Here is a 22,562-nt window from a genome sequence, read left to right on the forward strand (position 1 = left end):
AAACAGTAATTTAAAAAGCTTCACTTTATAAAAATAATAATGGTTTATTTTATTACACCTTTATCTGCATTTAAATTAACTTAGTATTTTATTCTAATGCAAAAAAAATGCAGGCATAGACTATATCTAAAGATATAATTTAATTGATGACAAAATAGGCATTTCACTTTGATAGACACAAGCTCTCCAAAATTATACAAGAGATAATTCATGAGAATGACTTACTCTGTAGCATGCCCACCACAGATGTGATTTCTATAAAGAAAAATATACTGATATTTTAAGATAACCTTTTTTGGTGGCATATTTCAATAAAAAAACTGAGAGTTTTAAAATGTATTTCTCCAGGCCAGCATCATGCATTTGTAAAGAAAAAGGGTTTTTTAATGACAATACAAATCTTTGGGTTCAGAGAGCAATAAAAGTTAAAAAAAAAAAATTTGTTGACTTAAATTCTCATCTGCTAACTGAACTTCTATCAAGATTCCCTTTACAGATTTTTTTAACACTGGTAGTTTTAATTATCTAATTTAAAGTAGAATGAAAACTTTTAGTCTAGACCAGAGGTTATTAATCACTTTGTTCCCTGAATCCTTTTGGTAATGAACCCCTTCTCAGAACAATGCTTTACATTTACAAAATACATAGGATTACAAAAGAAACCAATTATATGAAAAATAAAATTATGAAAAATATTAGTAAAACTGAATTTGAGAAACAGCAATACATGTGCTTTTTATGAATGTATTAACAACTGTAATTTTGAAGAAGTGATTAGCTTAAAAGATATTTGAAGATACTAAAACTGCAATGTGATATCAAGATATCTAAGACTCTCAAGGTGATAAAGTCTCAGGAATGGCTAATGTTAAACTGGTGTGTTGCCTAAATTCATAATTGAAGGAAATACTAAATTTCACTTAAAGAATTAAGAAAATAAAACACATTTTCCTCCTAGTCACGTTCAAGAACCACCTGAATTCTATCCATACCTCCCAGATTAAGAACTCCTATTCTAAGACAACATATTTCATTAACTTTTCATTTGAAGAATTCAATGCAACATAAAACACATTGAGTACCTACTATATGTTGAGTTAGTGCTTCCCTCCTTTCTAATGTCACAGTGCACATACATGACTATAATACTGTACTGTGCACTGGGATAAATAGTTAAGTTAGCCTGTGGCCACAGTCAGCCGGCCCAAGGGCTTCTGGCAACTCAGACCCACACAGCTACCCTGAAGGCTAAAAGGATCAATATCCCCAACTGGGAAGTTGTGACCTCAGTTGGCTAATTAATTATGTGGAAAAACTGTATAGTTTACCAGAAAATGAAAAAAAAAAAAAAAAAAGAACCCCAATGTTCATATCTTTCTGCTTCTAGGAACATATGCATTCTTTCTTGTATACCCATTAGGCTCCTACCCTCATCCCTTCCCAAAAGATTTTTCTAAACTCATAATCATTTATGGTATAACAGCTTTGGGTGCACTTTTTAAAAGCTAAATCTTGACTATATGCTTTAATAAATATTTAACAGTCAATGAAGTCCACACACATTAAAATTTGATGCTAGTCCAGCACTTGTGATCTTTAAAGGCTATGACAACTTAGAGTAAACCATGCATCCTATTTGAACTATAGGAAGCAGACTACCTTCTGTGAGTTGCAGTTATGACCTCACAAAACAACCTCAGTTTTCCCCAAATTAATAAAAGCCACAGAGGAGCCAAATTTGAAACTATGCATTTTTTTCCTTGGCAATTCTTACCTTTTTGTTGTTCTCTTTAATATCTTGAGGATTCAGAGACTTGTAGTCACTGAGGGAGAAAATGGCACAGTAGGTACATATAGTATTTGATACTAACAGCTGTTTTTAAAACAAACTGAATCTAAAATTTTGATATTCTATAATACCAAAGAGTAACTAGCAATTTCCCAGCAATTCAATCAACAAAACTAATAGTGTGGAAAATTAAGGAAATAAATAAATAAATAAATGAAAATAGTGATTACATGTTTCACTGCCTGAAGCTTTCCATCTAAAAGAGAAGTTAAGGCAGGGCACCAGAGACCAGTCTTGACAACCAAATTTACCATGAGGTAATCCCTTGTTGTCAATGTACAAAGTGCTACTGGCTTATTTGTCTCATCTCATTTTAACAGCCACACAATTTTCATAATAATTTCAAGTCAGTTCTTTGTATGAGATTAAGAAGAAAAAAAAAATTTTTTTTTTTTTTAAGAGAAAAGATTGGTTTTAGGCATTCAGAAGGGAGAACTTTTCTTTCTGACACACATTTCTTTTCTCAAAAAGCAAAGGTATGGGTAATAAACAAAGTCAACTATTTCAGGACACATGTTAAGAAATTATTTGTTTTTCGGGCACCTCGGTGGCTCAGTCGTTAAGTGTCTGCCTTCGGCTCAGGTCATGATCCTAAGTCCTGGGATCAAGCCCCGCATCGGGCTCCCTGCCCGGCGGGAAGCCTGCTTCTCCCTCTCCCACTTCCCCTGCTTGTGTTCCCTCTCTCACTGTATCTTCTCTGTCAAATAAATAAATAAAATCTTAAAAAAAAAAAAAGAAATTGTTTTTTTAAAAAACTGTCTATTATTTACAAAATATTTATAGGGAATGGAAAATGTTTCTACTTACATTAAATCTGGTCTAAAGTGGTGTAATATTGCACAAAAAGATAAACCATTTCTCCACGATGTAGTAAAATTGGTGATTTTCACTCCCCGATAGTTTTTTGTAACTTCTTTGCACCATACAAGCAATGACTGACTAGCATTTGGCTTTCGCCCCAAAACAGGACTTGGTATAGGACTCGGCTAGAAAAAAGGAAAAGAGAAAAACATTAAAATAATTTAATGGAAGATGAAAATTAACATTAATTGACCTAACTAGATTATTTAAACCCTTTGATGTCGGTTTAGGTCCTTCAGAACTATCAATTCAAGACAACTATAACCTCCAAGAAGGAGACATGAATCTTAAGTTATTATCTTCAGTTTTAGCCTATGGCATTTGCCTGACAAGAACGTAGATATGCAATATTTTAAACTCATACATAAGAACAAGCCAAGAGCTATATTGATGGAAACATTATATTATTTAAATACTTAAGTCTGAATATCTGTGTAACTCTTACACCCTAAGAAATTTTCCCCAAATATAATCATGTACAAATATAGTTCCTTTTTGACTAGATTAAAAATAATGTATTTTGAAGTCTAACTGTAGCACAAATTGTTAGCAGGGGAAAGATCAAAAATGCTAGTTTTTTTTAAATGCAGTGATCATTCATTTTAGATAGCACAGTGATAATCATACTCAGACATTTCTTATATAAATTTAATGATGGCAAAACAGATCTACTTTTGTAGGTCAGTTAGGGGTGTGTGTGTGTGTGTTAAATCTTAAGCATATTCTTTGTTTTTCCCCTTGTTAATATACTTAAAACAATGATGACAAAAAAACCCCAAAAACTACATAAGACTTTTATCTTGAACTTTTATTATTCTTAAAAACATGTCACTTTCTTTTACTGAGTAACAATCACATTTTGTGATGGTAACTTTAGAGACTGGTACAACTGAAAACCATAAAGAAAACTACTAAATGTTTCTGGATTTTAAATTATGCTACCAGGGGCGCCTGGGTGGCTCAGTCGTTAAGCGTCTGCCTTCCGCTCAGGTCATGATCCCAGGGTCCTGGAATCGAGCCCTGCATCAGGCTCTCTGCTCGCCGGGCAGCCTGCCTCTCCCTCTCCCACTCCCCCTGCTGTGTTCCTGCTCTTGCTGTCTCTCTCTCTGTCAAATAAATAAAAAAATCTTAAAAAAAAAAAATTATGCTATCAGTTAAGAGTGCTGACTATAAACATAAAATAGAGGCCCTCTGAAATAAGGCGAAAGGGGAATAATTATTTACCCCTAATATCACTTAAGTTTAACAAGCAAACCATTCTTGCCACACACCTTACTTAAGAAAGACCAATGATGCCCCCACTTGACAAAAACATGTTAGTGCCAAACAATTAAAATCATCAACTCTGAGGTAATTATAATTATGCATTCACTGCTCCCGTGAAAAAACTACTAAGAAACGCCAAGGATGTAATTTCTTATTTTTTATTGTATTTTTATTAACTGTCAGATTAACAAACTGTTATATAAACAAGCATGAATCTTGCAAAATGCTGTCCTTTATTATTTTTTTTAAAGATTTTATTTATTTATTTGATAGAGAGAGAGGGAACACAAGCAGGGGGAATGGGAGAGGGAGAAGCAGGCTTCCCGCTGAGCAGGGAGCCCGATGCGGGGCTTGATCCCAGGACCCTGGGATCACGACCCGAGCCGAAGGCAGATGCCCAACAACTGAGCCATCCAGGTGCCCCAACAAAGTGCTGTTCTTTAAGTAATCACCTATACAAAGTAAATGCTGAAAAATTCACAGGCCATAAAATTCAATAAATTTGGATCAATTCCACTTAATATGAAGAAGTATACTGGTAAAAATGGAATTCCCAATGTAATAAGCTATTTACTTTAGAATAAATAATAGATCTTTTAACCACATCAATTTGACATGTATAAAAATGAACTATTAAATATCTTTTCATCTAATGGTGACTTTCCACTGTGATTTTCAAATTGTTCTAGTCACTTAACCTGGAAGTGGAGTGGAGAATGTTCTACGGATGAGGTAGGGGATCAATGAACTGGGCACAAACACATTTTTTTCCTTAGACTTCCTATTAAAGGATTGTTTTTAATAAAATGTTTTCTTTATCAAATTATATTATTAAGGCATTGACTCATTCCAAGTATGAAGAAGAAGTACATAGGCCAGATAATCTGCAACTATCATTACACTGACTGATTCCAATTATCAGAAGCACATAGATAGGTCATGTACAAAAGTCATTATCACTACCTAGAGTAGCTTTCCGTACTTAAGAAATAGGGAAAATATACCATGTCATTATTATTATGAATATACCCTTGTTTCTAAGAGGGCTCAATATGAAAAGCCTAGAAGAACTAAACTAAATTTTGGATTTACCCTAACATAACACCCTTGAATTAAAAAGATCTTACAGGGATGCTTACTGCACTGCCAAAGCAAAATAAATCATTTGTAATTGAAGAAAAAGTCATTTGTAATTGAAGAAACTTGCTAAAAATACAAGGCCTATAAATGGTCGTATTGGTTGCACAGAAAGAGGACTGAGGTAGAACCACTGTACAATAAATCATCCACTTCAGAACAGCTGATCTTTCATCTAATATTTTGCAGAGGGTCATAAAGAAATAAGCAGTTAAACAAGTTCAGAACCTTCAGGATATTAATGAATGTAATTGCTTGTTTCTTGCTATAGCTGGCTCCCGATGTGGCAGGTTACTTTACTTCTCTATGTCTCCATTTCTTCATCTATAAAAGGTGGATTGTAATGGCGTAAATCTCATGGTGTCACTGTAGTAACAGGACTGCCTCACCATCCTCCCGCCCATTATTGCTCATTACCACTCTCTCCCTTGATCACATTGAACTGTAGTAACCTCTTTGCTGTTCTTTAGATACCCAAGACATGGTCCCACCTTAGCGCCTTTGTACAGACTGTTCCATTTGCCTGCTCTCCTGCCAGATATCTGCATGGTTAACTCCAATGCAACCATCTTCATTATGCCTATTTTAACTACCCTATTTAATAATGCAACTCATCTCCATCATTCAACCTCAACACCACACTCCTGACTACCTTACCTTGCCCTATTTTTTCCATAGTACTTACCATCTTCTTATCGTCCATATACTTTTTTTGGTTATAACCAAAATATGATTATTGGTCACGCTTACTGCTTATTACTTTGTCCATTCTCACCAAATAAAAGGGCTATGAAGATACAGATCTTAGTTTGTTTAGTTTATTAACTTATCCAAAGCATCCAGAACAGATCCTGACACATAGCAGGCACTCAATTAATACTATTAAATAAATACTTGGCATGATGTATGGCACATAGAAGCAACTCTGTAAATGTTAATTGCAATTATTATTACTACAAGCAATAAATTACCAGCACTTGAATTCCTATTTTTGAGGGTCTTCTGGAAACTTCAAAGGCCATGAATTTCTTCAAAATTAGTGAAAAATACTTTTGAAAACAAAGCTTTAACTAGAAGATAGTCCTGACACTTTACTGCAAAATGGGGCACTTGGAATTCTTGGCAATGCATCTATTTCTATGGGTTTGGTGAAAAAAGTTCTGAATGACTGTAATTTAGTGCTTTCCAAAGAAAAGAAGACATCAAAATCTGACCATTAATGGTAGAACCAAACTTTCAGATGTTGGAACAACTCTTTAAAAGCTCTTTATTTTTGCAGGGACTCGATGTATGAGAAGGCATCTTTATTTAACATACTGGGAAAGTAAAGGACAGATATTATAGTTATCTTTTTTATGCACCAAGAGAGGAAATTTCTAAGAGTCATCCTAATTATAATTATGGTGAGATTAATCAGAATCTGATTGATTTTGATTAACTGATTAACTAGGTGATTCTTCCAGTTCTCTCTCAATCAAGCTACTATATGGATGAAATTGCACCAATCTCAGCTTAACCAAGAACTACAAATCGATGTCAACCATCATGATTATAGAGCCAGTTTTAAGTGCTGACAGTACAGAGGAAATAGGACTTGAAACCACTGTTTCACTTAACAGTTCTATTGTCTAGTATGGATAATTTTAATGTATTGTTTCTGTTAACATAGTATCTTACATATTAAAGACAGTAAGGCCACCTAGTCACTCTTGCTATCAATGGCGATAGGATTGCTTTCAGAAAACCTGTCGAATAACTTGTTACAAAATTTCCTAAATTTTAATAGCTGCAATTCCATTTTTTCTGCTCTACCTCTCTCACTACAGTTGTTTTCTCTTTGGTCTTTCCCCTTCTTCCACTGATAAAAGCACATATATATCCCTCTAGGTATTGCTCTAAATAGTTTTCTCTTTCCACACTTTGAGCTGATTCACTCCCAGGATTTCAACTATCACTTCCATGCAGATGATTCCCAAATATACATTTATAGTTCAAACTATCTCAAGTTGACATTTCCAGCTGGCCGTCCTTCCTGCCATATAAAATTCAAACTCAATATGTTCAAAACCATAATTATAATCTTTCCTTACAACCTGCTTCATCTTCATTCTGTTTACAAATGATACTGCTATTGTCCCAATTATCCAGACTTTGAATCTCAGAATCAGCTTTGACCTCTTCTTTCCCCTATCATCCTTTATTAGTTAATCCATGGGAAATTTTGATCCTATTGTTGTAATCTATCTTCTTTTGCCTAGCTATTGCAAAATCTTCCTAATAGGTCTTCCTTCTTCCAAATTCTCCCTTATCTGATTCATTGCCATAGCAACAATCTTCTTAAAGCACAGGTCAAAGCCTCTCATTACTCATAAACATATAAAATGATGTCAAAATACTTTTGAGCGAAGAATCCCAAATCTTTTTTAACTATCTACTCTCTAGGATGATTCACCATTCTCTGGAATCACTATGCTTTCCTCCCTAGCCCCAGCTCCCCCACTTCCTGTCCTTGATCATACAGATTGTCACCACACTTTGGAGTATCTTCTGTCCCAAGTACAATTGCTACAATTCCACTCTACCTTCAAAATTATGTACAACTGTCATCTTGCATATGAAATCTCTTTCCAACTCCAATTACTAAGGATTTTCAGTATTCCTTTGAATTCCATCTAGAATTTTTACTATGTATGTATTATTTCTTCCATCCACAAAAAGACTTATTAATTTTTCATTAATCTATAAAGTATACTCTGAGCACTTACTATGTCCCACAATGTTAAAACCCTTACATGGACTAGCTCATTTAATCTCACCACTCCTTTGAGATAAGTGCTATTATTCCCAATTTCAGTTGAGGAAACTAAAGTTACAGAGCTAGAAAGTGAAGGAGTGAGAACCTATACCAAGGTGTTCCCACTCCAGAGCCTGTGCCTTAAGCAACATGCATGTCACATTTCATATAGTTATCTTTTTTATGCACCAAGAGAGGAAGATAATGCAGTTTTAGGACCTCAGTAGAAACTATAAATTTCTTGAGAAGTTGCCTTAGTCAACTTCTTAAGATGACTGGCTGTCCCATGTATATTAAATTGATTCCAAAAAGGCAATTAAGGCAAACAATTTAAACTCTAGGAGTATTTAGTTAATAAAACCCTTTATCCATTCTTTGGATTTTAGATTATTGGTTGGAACTAGAACTAGAACTATGTAAGTCCAGAGCAGTGAAATATACACTACCATTGCTAAAACTGTAGAACATTTTGGTCTCCCTATTGCTGATTCTGGGAGCCTTCCCCCAATTATTACAAATTTTTAAAAATTTATTTATTTGAGAGAGAGAAAGAGAGAGTGAGAGAGAGAGAGAGAGAAAGAGGGAGAGTGCAAGTAGGGGGAGGGGCAGCAGGAGAGAATCTTCAAGCAGACTTCCTGCTGAGCTGGGAGCCATGCAGGGCTTGATCTCAGGACCCATGAGATCATGAACTGAGTTGAAACCAAGAGTCAGATGCTCAATTGACTGAGCCACCCAGGCACCCCCAATTATTACAAATTTTTGAAAACAACTGAGGAAACCGTGGATAAATCTTAATATTTGGTGAGCCCAAAACAACAGCAGTGGTGAAAATAAGAATATTTGTATCTGTAGTGTTTATTCTTTTTCAAAGTGTTTTCATTTAAATAATTTCATTTTATTCTCATAGTAAAATTGAGTTAAGTTTTGTTATTTTGCTACTTAGACAATCAGGAAGATTATGCTGTAATTAAAATAATACTAGGAGGAACTTCTGCTTACATTAAAGCAGGACCACCACCTGAACACAATTTTTAAAAAGCTGAACAAAATGTTTAGAAAACTTTCTAAGATACATCAAACAACTATCCTCAAGCCTAGACCTTGGAGAGACTAGAAAACTAGAGAGTGGGCAAAGCTCTCAGGGATGCTTTTATAATGGCTGTTCTGGAAGAGTGAACTGAGATTCAGAGCTGCTCTTATAGTAGACCCCCAAATAGCAATATGCACCCCTCAACCCTCAAAGGTAGAAAAAATAAATAAAAATGAGAACAAAAAATAGTGAAATTGGAAATATGCTTACAATAAGAAGGATCAATAAAGTCAAAAGTTGCTTCTTTGAAATGACAAAATCAATTAAACCTCTGATATGACTGACAAAGAAAAAAAGAGGAAAGTAAATTCCTAGAAAAGTATGGCTTGAAGAAACAAAAAGCCTGGATAGTTTTATAACTATAAAAAAATTGAATCTGTAATTAAAAACCTTCCTATAGGGTGATGGGCATTAAGGAGGGCACTTGATGTAATGAGCACTGGGTGTTATATGCAACTGATGAATCACTAAATTCTATCTCTGAAACTAATAAAAAAAAACAAAAACAAAAAAGCCTTCCTATAAACAAAATTCCAGTTGTCTTTATTGACCAGTTCCACCAAACATTCAAGGAATAGTATCTCCAACATTACACAAATTTTTCCAGGGAATAGGAAAAATGAGTTTATTCCCCAACTCATTTCATGATCCTTGCAAACTTTGATACCAAAACTCAATAGAAAAAGGCAAAATTACAGGAAAAAAACTTTTCATGAATATAGAGGCAAAAGTGCTAATAAAATTATTAGCATACTGAACCTAGCAATTTATCAATTGAACAAACTGGACACTTAGCCAAGGAAGGCACATTTGACTTAACATTAGCAAATCTATTGAGGTAACATGTCAAATTAACAGATTATAGGGGGAAATATGTAGATATAATCATCTAAATAGATATATAGAAACAGCTAATAAAATGCAGTATCCATTTATATTCTATAAAATAGTCCTGGCGAGATGCCTGGGTGGCTCAGTTGGTTGAGTCTGCCTTTGGCTCAGGTCATGATCCCAGGGTCCTGGGATCGAGTCCCATGTTGGGGTCCCTGCTCAGTGGGGAGCCTGCTTCTCCCTCTGTCTGCTGGTCCCCCTGCTTGTGCACGCACTCTCTCTGACAAGTAAATAAATAAATCTTTTAAAAATATGAAATAGTCTTAGCAAAGTAATAGTAACAAGATTTCTTAACTGGTAAAATCTTCAGCAAATATCTCAATGGTAAAATATTTAAAGTTTTCCCTTTGAGATTGAGAATCTACCACCACTTTTATTCAACATTGTAATGGAGGTCTTAGCTAGTTTCATAAGGCCAGAAAAAGATATAATAAGGTTGTAAATAACTGGAAAAGAATCAAAATTATAAAACTGACTTTATTTGCAAATGATATAATTAAGTACACAGAAAACCAAAAGAATCTACAGGTAATTTATTAGAATGAATATGAGAATTTAAGGAAATGGCTGGATACAAAAAAAGCAGTGTACAAAACCAACTGCATTCCTATACACCAACAAAAGCAGTTAGAAATTTAAATTTTTAAGACCATTCATGGTGGCATAAAAAACAAATACCAAGGAATAGATCTACAAATAATGAACATAAGTGTTATTAAAAAAACTATCAAACTTTACTGTGAGAAAATAAAGGAGTCTTAAAGAGAGGGAGAAATATACCATATCCATGGATTAGAAGACACAATTGTAAAAGATAACAATTATTTCCAGAGAGAAAGGGTTAACCTAAAGACCTAAGACTTTCATGAGGAAATGACCTCGAGTTTACCTTCTAGCAACATTCCCACGGAAATATATTGGATTAAATCAATGTGAAAGGTCAAGTTTGTTACCAGGCAACATTATTAATTATTGTAAAAATGTCCCTAGTTTGGTGGACTGCATCTAGATTTGGAAGCTTGTCAATAAACTATAAATGCCTACTGAAATACAAAGGCCACAGCTTCCCTGTGGGATTCTTGTAATCAAATGTGTCCCTTGAGGGATCTAACAGTTATATGTACAGGCTATTTACAAGAGTGTGTATCTTATAAACCACAGTGGTCCACACTTACCCATCTTACAAATGAATAGTTCATGGGGAGCTGAATTATGGCACTACAGACCTGATGCTGTAATGCCAACATACTGTATTTCCTGCCCTTCTATAAAGCTAAGTAACCTAGTGCCAAATTATTTAATACACACACACAAAGGGCCTATAATCAGAATGAAAATTTGCTCTATCACATTAGTATTCAGAGAACTGCACAAGGCACTACTACACACTTCTCCCCAGAAAGGCTAAAATTAAAAACTCTTAATTAAAATGAAATTAAAATTTTAATGAAATTAAAAATACCAAGTGTTGACAAGGATGTGGAGCAAAGGGAGCTTATACAGAGCTGATGGGAAAACTCTGGCATCATCCATTATGGTAAATCTGAAGATGTGCATATGCTATTACCCAGGAATCCTAGGTTTATAACCTACAGAAATTCATGCTTACACAAGATAGAATACATGTTCAAAAATGTTCACAGACACAGTTTAAAATTTCCCAGATCTGAAAATAATCCAAATGTTCATCAGCAATAGATCTTATAATTGTGGTCTATTCTGACAGTGAAATACTTCACACACACAGAGAAAGAGAAAGAGAGACAGAGACAGAGAGAGGAAGGGAGGAAGGGGAGAGCGATTGAGAGAAATACAAAACACATTTAATCCTAAAACATACTATTGAACAAAAGAAAACAGGTACAAAATCATATATACATACCATATGATTCTATTTACATAAAATGAAAAACCAGGCAAACCTAAACTATATTGTTTAAGGATTTGTACTTAAAACTTCTGGAGTGATTTCAAAGATCTAATTCTTTTGGTGTTTACACAGATGTTCACTCAAAATAATTTTCTTTTTTTTTTTTTTAAAGATTTTATTTATTTATTTAAGAGAGAGAATGAGATAGAGAGAGCATGAGAGGGGGAGGGTCAGAGGGAGAAGCAGACTCCCTGCCGAGCAGGGAGCCCGATGCGGGACTCGATCCAGGGACTCCAGGATCATGACCTGAGCCGAAGGCAGTCGCTTAACCAACTGAGCCACCCAGGAGCCCTCAAAATAATTTTCTTAAGCTGCATATTATGTTTTATGTAGTCTTCTGTATATATTTCACATTCATTTCTGTTTTACAGCAAAAAAGTTTAAGAATATTGGAATTGCTGGTATTAAAATGATGAAGTAAAGATGGTATTTCTCCATTCAATCTGAAAATCACCTAAAGGTAACAAGGACAATGAGAAATAAAAGTAAACCGTTTTTCAGCCTGAAGTAGGAGACATAATGTAACCCTGACCTGCAATATATGGGGATGTTCCAACAATAAATCAATAACCAAGCTCCCAAATTACCAGAAGAATCACAAATAAATAAAAAAAAAAAAGCAGAACTCATACAGTGCGAAAAATTTAAAAGAAAAGTAGAAAGCATAATTATAAAATAGGATTTCAGAACCAAGACCAAATATATCTAAGAATTATGTAGAATAGAGAAGGTAGAAATAGGCCCACATACAATAACAGTAGAGAAAAGGATGAACTTAAGGAACTGTATGAAAAGACTGGTGGTAATATTAACAAGTGTTAATCTTGTTATATGTGTAATCAAATATGACAACATTTGGAAGATCTGCATGACCTGGGGAATCAATATTTTCCAAAGAACAATGATGTTACAAAACCATGCATCAACAAACTATCCATTTTAAAATGCAAGATAAACCAAGGTATGATTTCAGATTCCACATGGCAAATATCACTTGTGAATTTTGGTGTAGTATCAAAGAAGACAATCCACAATTATTTTAAAAGTCCACTAAAATTCTTTTTATTCTTCTAACTAGAAAACATGTGAGGTCAGATTTTGTTCATATACTTCAACCAAATAGCATATTTACAACAGATTAAATACCAAAACTATCTTCTACTAAGCCAGGCATTAGAGTATGGTAAAAATTTCATTCTTTTTACTAAATTGTTTTTGCTTTGGAAAATATAGTCATTTTTCATAAAAAAATGTTTATGTTAAAAAATGTAATGGTTTATTATTCTTTTAAATGAATTAATATATTTTTAAATTTTCTCATTTTTAGTTTCTAATATTATAAATATCAATAGGTATAACTCACATAAAAATTCTTTGGGGTCCTAAATAACTTAATTTCTTTTTAAGATTTATTTATTTGAAAGAGAGAGCAAGAGGGAGTGAGAGTGAGAGCGAGAAGGGGAAGGAGAGGGGGTGGGAGAGAGAGAGAGAAAGAGAGAGCACGAGCTAGGGGAGAGGCAGAGGGAGAAGCAGACTCCCTGCTAAGCAGGGAGCCCGATGAGCCCCACATATATAACTGGGAAACATCTTCTAATATTATGTAGGTTGCCTTTTCAATCTGTTGACTGTTTCCTTTCACAAGTCCTTTCATGCATATAAGTTTTAAAATTTTCATGAAGTCCAATTTGTCTATTTTTTCTTTGTTACTTGTACCTTTGGTTTTATATCCAAGAATTCACTCTCAAATCCAAACTTGTAAAGCTTCTACCCTATATTCTCTTCTAAGAGTTTTATGGTTTTAGCTCATAGATTCATGTCTTTGATCCATTCTGAATTAATTTTGTATAGGTGCTAGGAAAGGACCTAATTCCATTATTCTGCAAGTTGATATTCAGTTTTTCCAGAACCATTTGTTGAAAAGACTGTACTATCTCCACTGAATGGACTTGGCACCCTTGCTGAAAATCATTTGACCATATATGCAAGGGTTTATATCTGGGCTCTCTATTCAATACCATTGCTCTATATGTCTGTCTTTACATCAGTACCACATTGTTTTGATTACTGTAGCTTTGTAGTAAGTTTTGAAAGCAAGAGGTGTGAGCCCTCCAAAATTATTCTTTTTCAAGATTGTTTGGCTATTCAGGGTACCCTGAGATTCCATATGAATTTTAGAGTGGATTTTTCTATTTTTGCAAAAAACTTTTTCAGGATTTTGATGGGGATTGCATTAAATCTGTAGACCATTTTGGGTAGTACTGACATCTAAATAATCTTAAGTCTTCTAATCCATAAACATAGGATGTCTTTCCATTTATTTGTGTCTTCTTTAATTTTTTTTAAAGATTTTATTTATTTGACACACAGAGAGAGAGAGAGTGCACAAGTAGGCAAAGTGGCAGGCAGAGGGAGAAGCAGGCTCCCCACTGAGCAGGAAGTCTGTTGCGGGGCTCGATCCCAGGACTCCAGGATCATGACCTGAGCAGAAGGCAGACGCTTAACTGACTGAGCCACCCAGGCGCCCCATCGTGTCTTCTTTATTTCATCATTGTTTCCTACTTTTCAGTGTATAAGTCTTTCACTTCCTTAGTTATTCTTAAGTATTTTATTCTTTTTGATACTACTGTAAATGGAATTGTTTTATTTTTTTTTAAGATTTTATTTATTTATTTGACAGAGAGAGAGAGAGAGCACAAGTAGGCAGAGTGGCAGGCTGATGGAGAGGGAGAAACAGGCTCTCCGCTGAGCAGGGAGCCGGATGTGGGGCTTGATCCCAAGACCCCAGGATCATGACCTGAGCCGAAGGCAGCTGTTTAATGGACTGAGCCACCCAGATGCCCCTGGAATTGTTTTCTTAAATTCCTTTTCATATTGTTCATTGTTAGTGATAAAAATGCAACTTATTTTTGTGTTCACTCTGTAAACTTTGCTGAGCTCATTTATTCTAGCAATATATTTTGTGTGGAATCTTTGAGATTTTTAATCATCTATGCAGAGGGATAATTTTACTTCCTCCAGTCCAGTTTGGATGCCTTTTGTTTCTTTTTCTTGCTTAACTGCTCTAACTAGTACTTCCAGTATTACACTGAATAGAAGTGGAGAGAGTAGGTATCCTTGCGTTGTTCCTGATATGAGTAAAAGCTTTCAATCTTTCACCATTGAGAATGATTATCAACTGTGAGTTTTTCATATATGGTTTTTATTATCTTGAGGTAACTCCCATCTATTCCTAGTTTGTTGAGTGTTTTATCATGAAAGGGTATTGAATGTTGTTATATACTTTTTCTGCATTTATTAAGATAATCATACAATATCTACCCTTCATTACGTTAATGTGGGGTTGACTGATTTTCGTATGCTGAATCATCCTTGCATTCCAGGAATAACTCCTCTTGGTCACAATGTGCAATTCTTTTAATATGTTGCTGAATTCAGTTTGCTAGTATGTTGTTATTTGTGCATCAATGTTTAAGAAATACTAGTCAGTAGTTTACTTTTCTTTTAGTGTCTTTGTCTGGCTTTGTTATTAATGCAATGCTGGCTTTACAGAATAAGTTAGGAAGTGTTCCCTCTTCTTCACTTTTGGAGAAAACTTTGAGGGTGATTTGTGTTTTTTCTTCTTTAGATGTTTGGTTGAATTCACCAGTGAAGCCATAAGGTCCGGGGCTTTACTCTGTTGGGAAATTTTTGATGACTGATTCAAGGTCCTTATGAGTCATAGGTGTATTCAGGTTTTGTGTTTCTTCATGATCTAGTTTTGTAGGTTTTATGTTTCTAGGAGTTTATCCATTTCATCTAGGTTATCCACTTTATTGGTATACAGCTGTTCATAGTATTGTCTTATAATTCTTTTTATTTCTGTAGAATTGGTAATAATGTCCTCACTTTCATTTTTGATTATAGTAATTTGAGTCTTCCCTCTTTTTGTCTCAGTCCACCTATTTAAAGGTTTGTTAATTTTGTTGATCTTTCCAAGAACTAACTTTTGGTTTCATCAGTTATCTCTTTTTTCAAAGACTTATTTTTTTAGAAGTGTTAGCTTTACAAAAACTGCAGAGGAAAGCAGAGATTTCTTACATATCCTCTGCCTCCACACATTCATAACCTCTCCCATTATCAACATCTAATGGTACATTTGTTACCAAGAATGTCATCCATCACCTCACATAGTCACCACTTTTTTTTTTTTAAGATTTATGTATTTGAAAGAGAGTGTGCATGAGTGGGGGGAGGGGCAGAGGAAGAGAGAGAATCCCAAGCAGACTCCCACTGAGTGCAGAGCCCAACGTGTGGCTCAATCTCATGACACTGAGATGATGACCTGAGCTGATATTAAGAGTCGGAAAAAAAAAAAAAAGTCGGACACTTAACCAATTGAGTTACCAAGGCACCCCTAGTCACCACTTCTTTATGGGTGGTGAAAACACTTAGGATCTATTCTCTTAGCAAATTTCGAGTATACAGCACAATATTTAACTATAGCTGCCTTCTTGTACATTAGATGACTAGATCTTATTCATACTAGATAAAACTTTGTACCCTTTGACCAACATCTCCCCACTTCCACAGTTTATCTTAGGGTTCACTTTTAGTGTTGCAGATCCTATCAGTTTGGACAAATGTATAATGACATATATCCATCATTATAATATCATACAGAATACTTTCATTCCTCTGTGCTCTGCCTAGTCATACTTCCCCTACACCCTGCTCCTGGCAACCACTGAGCGTTTTACTGTCTCCCCAGTTTTGCCTTTTCTAGCATGTTATATAGTTGAACCCATGCAGTATATAGCTTTTTCCTGATTGGCTTCATTCACTTAGTAATATGCATTAAGGTCCCTCCATGTCTTTTCACGTCTTGATAGCTCATTTCTTTTTTCTTTTTTTAAAGATTTTATTTATTTATTTGAGAGAGAGAGTGAGAGAGAGAGAGCACATGAGGTGGGGAGGGTCAGAGGGAGAAGCAGACTCCCTGCTGAGCAGGGAGCCCGATGTGGGACTCGATCCCATGACTCCAGGATCATGACCTGAGCTGAAGGCAGTTGCTCAACCAACTGAGCCACCCAGGCACCCCTTGATAGCTCATTTCTTTCTAGTGCTGAATCTAGACCTGTTATCTAGTTTATTTACCCATTCACCTACTAAAGGACATTTGGGTTGCTCCAAGTTTTAGCAATTATGAAAAAAGCTGCTATAATCATCCATGTGCAGGTTTTTGTGTGGATATAAGTTTTCTATACCTTTGGGTAAATACCAAGGAGCACAACTGCTGGATCATATGGTAAGTGTTTACATTTTTAAGAAACAGCCAAACTGTCTTCCAAAGCAGCTATATACCATCTTGGATTCCCACCAGCAATGAATTAGAGTTCTTGTGTTCCATATCCTCATCAGCATTGGGTGTTGTCAGTGGTCCTGATTTTGGCCATTCTAATAGGTGTTTAGTGGTATCTCATTGTTTTAATTTGCATTTCCCTGATAACATGTGAGGCGGAGCACCTTTTCATTGCTTATTTGTAATCTTAAATCTTCTTTGGGGGCACCTGGGTGGCTCAGTTGGTTGAGCAGATGCCTTCAGCTCAAGTCATGATATCAGGGTCCTGGGATTGAGCCCAGCATCAGGCTCCCTGCTCAGTGGGGTGTCTGTTTTTCCCTCTCCTTTTGCCTCTCCTCCTGGCTCGTGCTCTCTCTCTCAAGTAAATAAATAAAATCTTAAAAATCAATCAATCAATCAATCAATCAATCAATCTTCTTTGAAGACGTGACTATAAGGTCATTGGCCCATTTTTTAGTAAGGTTATTTGTTTACTTATTGTGAACTTTTAATAGTTCTTTGTATCTTTTGGATAATATTTTTTAATCAGATGTGTCTCTTGCAAATATTTTCTTCATTTGTGGCTTGTCTTCCCATTCTCTCCATATACCTTTCATAGAGCAGAGGTTTGTAATTTTAATGAAATCCAGACTATCCATTATTTCTTTCATGGATCATGCTTCTGGTGTGTATCTTAAAAAGGTGTCACCATACCCAAGGACACCTAGGTTTTCTTCTAGGAGTTTTAGAGTTTTGCATTTTATATTTAGGTCTATGATCCATTTTTTTTAAAGATATTATTTATTTTATTTATTTGACAGAGAGAGACACAGCGAGAGAGGGTACACAGGCAGGGGGAGTGAGAGAGGGAGAAGCAGGCTTCCTGCTGAGCAGGGAGCTTGATGTGGGGCTTGATCCCAGGACCCTGGGATCATGACCTAAGTTGAAGGCAGATGCTTAATGACTGAGCCAACCAGGTGCCCCTCCATTTTGAATTAATTTTTGTAATGGGTACAAGGTCTATGTCTCTATTTATATTTTACATGTGGATGCCTAGTTGTTCTAGCATCATTTTTTCTATTGTTTTTCTCTTCTCTATTTCACTTATCTTTGCTTTTATTTTTATCATTTCCTTCCTTCTGCTAGCTTTGGGTTTAATTTGTTCTTTTCCTAGTTCCTTAAGTTGTAAAGTTAGGTTGTTGAATTGAGATCTTTCTTTTCTTCAAAATTCAGTATGCAGGGGCACCTGGGTGGCTCAGTCAGTTAAGCACCCAACTCTTGATCTCAGGTCAGGTCTCAATCTCAGGGTCATGAGTTCAAGCCCCATGTTAGGCTCCAAGCTGGGCATGGAGCCTATGTTAAAAATAAATAAATAAATAAAAGCCTGCTATGCAAAATTCAGTATGCATTTGCCACTTATAATACATCTCCATACACATCTCAATTCAGACAGGTGCTGAACAATTTTGTGTATCTGATGGCTACTGTAGGATGAGAAAGCACAGTTATAGACTGGTTTTGTTTTTTAAAATTTTTTTATCAAAATTGTATATATTTAAGGTTTATATGATGTTTTGATATGCATACACATTGTGAAGTAATTACTATAGCCAAGACACTTAGGTTGTTTCCATATTTTGGCTACTGTAAATAATGCATCAATGAACAATGAAGGGCAGATATCTCTTTGAGATATGGATTTCATTTCCTTTGGATGTATACCCAGAAGTGGGATTGCTGGATCATATGGTAGTTCCATTTTTAAATTTTTTGAGGAACCACTACACTTTTTCTATAATGGCTGTGTCAATTTAAATTCCCACCAATAGTATACAAGGATTCCCTTTTCTACACACCCTTGCCAACACTTACCATTTTTTTTCTTTGTGATAATAGCCATCCTATCAAGTGTTAAGTGATATCTTACTGTGGTTTTGATTTGTATTACCTGATCATCAGTGGTGTTGAGCACCTTTTCATATTCCTGTTGGCCACTTGTATGTCTTCTTTGGAAAATTATTTGTTCAGGTCCTCTGCCTTTTTATTTGGGTTATTTGCTTTTTTGCCATTGAGCTGTATGAGTTCCTTATGTATTTTAGATATTAATCCCTTATTAGACATATGATTTTGCAAATATTTTAGCCCATTCTGTGGTTGCTTTTTCATTTCTTTTTATTGTTTCCTTTCTTTTGCAGAAGTTTTATGGTTTGATGCAGTCCCATATGTTAATCTTTGGTTTTGTTGACTTTGCTTTTGGTGTCATATCCAAAATATCACTGCAAGACTGATGTCAAGAAGCTTTTCCCCTAAGTTTTCTTCTAGGACTTTTATGATTGTATGTTTAAATCTTGAATCTATTTTGTGTTGATTTTTGTGTATGGTATAAGGGCCCAATTTTATTCTTTTGCATGTGAACACTATTCTAAGCATAATTTATTGAAGAGACTCTTCTTTCCTTTTGTGTATTATTGGCGCTTTTGTAGAAGATCAGATGTATGTGTATGTGTGGGTTGATTTCTGGGCTTTCTCTGATGTTCCTTTGGTCTATATGTCTGTTTTTATGCCAGACCATACTGTTTTGATTACTATAGCTATGTAATATAATTGGAAATCAAAAAGGGTGGGCGCCTGGGTGGCTCAGTTGGTTAAGCGACCGCCTTCGGCTCAGGTCATGATCCTGGAGTCCCGGATCATGTGGATGCCTAGTTGTTCTAGCATCATTTTTTCTATTGTTTTTCTATTCTCTATTTCACTTATCTTTGCTTTTATTTTTATCATTTCCTTCCTTCTGCTAGCTTTGGGTTTAATTTCTCCCTCTGACCCTCCCTCTGACCCTCCCCCCTCTCATGTGCTCTCTGTCTCTCTCATTCTCTCTCAGATAAATAAATAAAATCTTTAAAAAAAAAAAAAAAGGGTGACACCTCCAATAATGTTCCTCTCTCTTATTTTTTTTTTTTAAGATTTTATTTATTTATTTGACAGAGACAGAGTCAGCCAGAGAGGGAGCACAAGCAGGGGAGTGGGAGAGGAAGAAGCAGGCTTCCTGCTGCAGAGGGAGCCTGATGTGGGGCTCGATCCCAGGAGCCTGGGATCATGGCCTGAGCCGAAGGCAGACACTTAACGACTGAACCACCCAGGTGCCCCAGTGTTCCTCTTTCTTAAGACTGCTTTGACTATCTGGACTCTTCCATATGGTTCCATATGAATTTTAGGATACTTTTTCCTATTTATGTGAAAAATGCCACTGGAATTTTGATAAATGTTGCATTTAAGCTGTAGATCACTGTGGATAGTATGGATATATTTTTTAAAGATTTTATTTATTTATTTGACAGAGAGAAAGCACAAGCAGGGGGAGCAGCAGGCAGAGGGAGAGGGAGAAGCAGGTTTCCCACCAAGCAGTGAGACCTATGTGGGGCTGAATCCCAGGACCCTGGGATCATGACCCGAGCCAAAGGCAGATGCTTAACCGACTGAGCCACCCAGGCACCCTGACAGTATGGATATTTTAACAATATTAATACTTCTAATTCATGAACACAGTATATCTTTCTGTTTGTGTCTTCAATTTACTTCAATGTTTTATAATTTTCAGTGTACAGATCTTTCACCTCCTTTGTTAAATTTTTCCTAATTTTTCTTCTTTTTGATGTTATAAATAGAATTGTTTTCTTGATTTCCTTTTCATATAGTTATTAGTGTAAAGAAACACTACTGATTTTTGTGTGTTGATTTTGTATCCTGTATCCAACTTTCCTGAATTTATTTATTAGTTCTAACAGTTTTTTTAGTGAAGGCTTTAGGGTTTTCTACATATAGGATCATGTCATCTGCCAATAGATAATTTTACTTCTTCCTTTCAGATTGGGTTGCCTTTGTTTACTTTCCTTGCCTGCCTACTCTAAGACTTCTAGTATTATATTGAATAGAAGTGGTGACAGTGGGCATCCCTGCCTTTACCAGATATTAGAGGAAGAGTGTTCAGTTTTTCCCTATTGATTTTGATGTTAGCTATGGGGTTTTCATAATCAGTCGTTATTGTGTTGCAGTAAGTTTCTTTGCATCTATTTTGTTGAGAGTTTTTATCACAAATGAATGGTGCTTTGTCAAATACTTCTTTGCATTTACTGAAATGATCATGTGGTTTTTATCTTTCATTCTGTTTATGTGGGGTAACATATTGATTGTATGTGTATGCTGAACCATCCTTGCATCACAGGAATAAATCACAGTTGGTCATGGTGTATAATCTTTTTTGATGCACTGTTTAATTTGATTGCTAGTATAAATATACAGGATTTTTGCATCACAAAAATTGAACAGAAATATTGGCCTGTACTTTTCTTTTCTTTTTTTTTAAAGATTTTATTTATTTGAGAGAGAGGGAGAGAGAGAAACAGCATGAGAGGGGAGAGGGTCAGAGGGAGAAGCAGGCTCCCCGCTGAGCCAGGACTCAATGTGGGACTCAATCCCAGGACTCCGAGATCATGACCTGAGCTGAAGGCAGTTGCTTAACCAACTGAGCCACCCAGGTGCCCTGTACTTTTCTTTTCTCATGGTGTCTTTGACTTTGGTATCAAAGTGATGCTTGCTATATCAAATGAGTTTGGAAGTGTTCCCTCTTCTTCTATTTTTTGGAAGGGTTTAAGAATTGGTATTAATTCTTTGAATGTTTGGTGGAATTCACCTATGTAGCCATCTGTTCCTGGGCTTTTTCTTTGTTGGGAGGTTTTTGATTACTTCTTTAATCTCCCTATTTGTTATTAGTCTATTCAGTCTCTCTATTCCTTCTTGGTTTTGTTTTGGTAGGTATTATGTTTCTAGGAATTTCTCCATTTGTAGTGAAGTGTTTAAATCCCTTTCTCATTTCCTTCTATGCACATTCTGCAGCTATTTTCTTTGTGGCTACCATTTAACATCCTAAAGTTATAACATCCTAAATTTATACCAGCTTAACTTCAGTGACACTAAAGATTTTCCCTTTTACAACTCTAACCACACCGCTTTCAGTTGTCACAGAATTACATCTTTATACACAGTGTGTTCAAAAGCATAACAATAATTTTTCAATGCATTAGTCTCTTAAATTATATAGAAAACAAAATCTGAAGTTACAAACCAAAGTTATAATAATACTACCTTTTAGACTAATAATTTTTAAAAACTGTATTAATCTCTTAAGTCATGTAAAAAACAAAAAGTGGAATTACAAACTGTTACAATACTAATACATTTACAATGAACTGTGTATTTACCTTTACTGAGATCTTTATTTGTTTATAGGGATTCAAATTACTATCTAGTGTCCTTTCATTTCAAACTGCAGGACTTTTGGGGAGCCTGGGTGGCTCAGTCTAGTAAGCATCTGCCTTTAGCTCAGGTCATGATCCCAGGGTCCTGGGATCCAGCCCTGTGTAGAGCTTCCTG

General features: G+C 35.4%; 1 protein-coding gene across 5 annotated transcripts in view; it reads right to left on the reverse strand.

Annotated features, from left to right (window-relative positions):
* The window catches only part of EHBP1 (EH domain binding protein 1), a 436,421-nt gene that overhangs the window by 99,959 nt on the left and 313,900 nt on the right, over window positions 1-22,562 (reverse strand). For all 5 annotated transcript variants that reach the window (XM_035001458.1, XM_035001456.1, XM_035001454.1 and 2 more), the window contains 2 exons: window positions 2,657-2,835; window positions 1,775-1,823 (listed from right to left, as the gene is read on the reverse strand). In XM_035001458.1, the coding sequence (XP_034857349.1) occupies window positions 1,775-1,823; window positions 2,657-2,835 (228 nt within the window). The remainder of the gene's footprint in view (window positions 1-1,774; window positions 1,824-2,656; window positions 2,836-22,562) is intronic.

Source organism: Mirounga leonina, unplaced genomic scaffold (genome assembly GCF_011800145.1).
Source record: "Mirounga leonina isolate KUSES-001 unplaced genomic scaffold, KU_Mleo_1.0 Mir_125, whole genome shotgun sequence".
In the NCBI taxonomy this organism is placed as follows: domain Eukaryota; kingdom Metazoa; phylum Chordata; class Mammalia; order Carnivora; family Phocidae; genus Mirounga; species Mirounga leonina.